At 76.3% G+C, this 573-nt stretch overlaps 1 protein-coding gene across 1 annotated transcript in view; it reads left to right on the top strand.

Moving 5' to 3' along the window:
• Positions 1-232: 232 nt before the first annotated feature.
• The window catches only part of SRPX (sushi-repeat containing protein, X-linked), a 52,364-nt gene continuing 52,023 nt past the window's right edge, over positions 233-573 (top strand). The window contains exon 1 of the mRNA XM_014954073.1: positions 233-376. Within this exon, the coding sequence (XP_014809559.1) occupies positions 307-376 (70 nt within the window). The 5' untranslated portion in view covers positions 233-306. The remainder of the gene's footprint in view (positions 377-573) is intronic.

Below are 573 nucleotides of genomic sequence, written 5' to 3'. Positions count from 1 at the left end.
AGGGGGGGGGGGGGAAAGAGAAGCCCCTCCTGGGGAGGAAAGGGGGCAACCCCGGGGGACGAGGGGGACCAACACGTCTCTCCCAAACCCCCGAGCTGCCGCCGATGCGGGGCGGGGGGGGGGGTCGATGCGGGGCGGAGCGGCCTGGCCCCAACGGCGGCGGGAGGAGGGAGGAGGAGTCTCCGGCGGCGCCCGGGAGCCCGCTCGGAGAATGTCTCCGTCCCACTCCTCCTCCTCCTCCTTCTCCCCCGCCTGCCCCTCCGCCGCGCAGCCCTCAGCCGGGACGGGCCGCCGCCGCCGCCCAGCATGGGGAGCTGCTGGCTGCCCTTCGCCGCCCTGCTCGCCCTGGGAGCCTGCCCCAGCCTGGCCTACCAGGGTAGGGAAGGAAGGGAAGGGAAGGATAGTGGGGCTGGGGAGCCCCCCGCCGTGGGGAGCGGGGGAGCCCGCGGGGAGAGCCGCCTCCTCCCGCCGGGCAGGGGGAGCGCGGCCCGGGGAGAGGCGGCCCCGAGGGGCGACGGGTCGGGAGAGGGTCGAGGTGCGGGAGAGGGGGTGTGTGTGTCTGTCTGTCTCTCG

The sequence above is a fragment of the Calidris pugnax genome, unplaced genomic scaffold (assembly GCF_001431845.1).
Source record: "Calidris pugnax isolate Ruff unplaced genomic scaffold, ASM143184v1 scaffold246, whole genome shotgun sequence".
In the NCBI taxonomy this organism is placed as follows: Eukaryota; Metazoa; Chordata; class Aves; order Charadriiformes; family Scolopacidae; genus Calidris; species Calidris pugnax.
Note: the sequence above shows the minus strand (reverse complement) of the source record. Positions and strands in the feature narration are given on the sequence as shown.